This window comes from Cryptosporidium hominis (genome assembly GCF_000006425.1).
Source record: "Cryptosporidium hominis TU502 chromosome 8 CHRO018104, whole genome shotgun sequence".
Lineage (NCBI taxonomy): Eukaryota > Apicomplexa > Conoidasida > Eucoccidiorida > Cryptosporidiidae > Cryptosporidium > Cryptosporidium hominis.
Window position 1 is genome coordinate 1 of NW_666579.1, and position 1541 is coordinate 1541.

The window sequence follows — 1541 nt, forward strand, 5'->3', positions numbered from 1 at the left end:
GTTTCCTTCTAAAGTCAAATAATCACCAATTCTAGGTAATACTCTAATGTAAATTCCAAGAATCTGATCCAAAGATCCCTTATAAATACTAAATACTGGAAGATTTGGAAGAAAATCATTTCCAATAAAGAAACATAGAATTATAAAATCATCAATACATCTTTCAAAATCATATTGAAAATCTGGATTATTTTTCATTCCATATTCATTTACTAAATTTTCTCCAATATTATTATTTATATATCCAATTTGGTCTCTTATTTCACCAAAATCAAAATTTAAATACTCTCTTAACATTGAAAGATCAACAATCTCAATATCTGACCACCAAGAATAAATTCGAAGTTTCTTTCCAAAATTTGGACCATTTTGAAAAATTCCATTAAGAATAATATCATTCGAATTATTTGTTCCATTATCTCCAAATGACGAACCTAAATGATTATTATTAATCTTTTCAATCCAAGTATTATATAATATTGAAATTGATGACGGAGATTCAACCTTAAAATCTCTCACTGCTTCTCTAATTATATAAAAATAAGACTCATGAGTAGATAAACCAAGCATAATTAAATCAGCATCTGATCCATATAAAACATGTCTTGTATTAGGATTATAATCCTCATTACTTCTTTGATTCCTAATAAATTCCCATATCCTATGTTCTCCTTCTCCTGGCATATTTGAATCACGAAATATTACTGAAATTGATCGCCATGATTCATCTGTTTAAAATTTCTCCCTTTTTATGCATGTAAACACATTGTTAATCTTTCCATAAATGGAGTTCCTGGTGTAATTACATTACTATCCCATTTCTCAACATATTCAGGACATTTGTAACCTATTTTATAAAATTCTTCCTGAGCTATTTCATAAGCTCTCCTATTATAATCCATTTCTAAAGCTGTTTTATACCTTCTACTTCTTTGTTGATTCATTTTTGCTCTTGGTGCTACGCCATCTATTGCCATATAAATCAACCTTCTTGGTTTCACCATTGCATATAATCTATCAATATAATCACATACTCTCGTGAACATCTCAGCCTCATCTTTTGGTTTATCTCCTCCACTTGGATTACAACATGGATGTATTATACCATTCATATCTAAATATAAACAATCAAATTCTCCATTAATATTTGGCTCAGTTAAGTCTAAGTCATTTAAACACGTCTCCTCATCAATAGCATCCTTCAACTCCTTCACTATCAATGGATACCTATTACATAACCATCTATAAAATGTCGGGACTCCCATATTTCTCTTTTAATTAAAGGAAACTGTTGTCGCAATAGTAGTAGTAGTTGTAGTAAAATAATACTTTTAATTAATGATGTTATTCACACCACCAAACAAAATCAACTAAAACTCTCTGAAAAGCCTCTTCGCCATCACCCTTTTTTTAACATTTCAACCTCTTATTTTCTCTTAACCTCTTTTTTTCTTCTCCCTTTTATTATACTATCTCGACTCTTGGTTCCATTATTGACCTTTCTTATCATGAATGACCCGCTCAAATAAGCAAAAATAAAG

General features: G+C 29.7%; 1 protein-coding gene across 1 annotated transcript; it reads right to left on the reverse strand.

Moving 5' to 3' along the window:
• Positions 1-749: 749 nt before the first annotated feature.
• On the reverse strand, positions 750-1265 carry Chro.80264 (CG10354-PA). The annotated part of the gene is made up of 1 exon (XM_659933.1): positions 750-1265. The coding sequence occupies one exon, from the start codon at positions 1263-1265 to the stop codon at positions 750-752; it is 516 nt and encodes a 171-aa protein (XP_665025.1).
• Between the last annotated feature and the right edge of the window lie 276 nt (positions 1266-1541).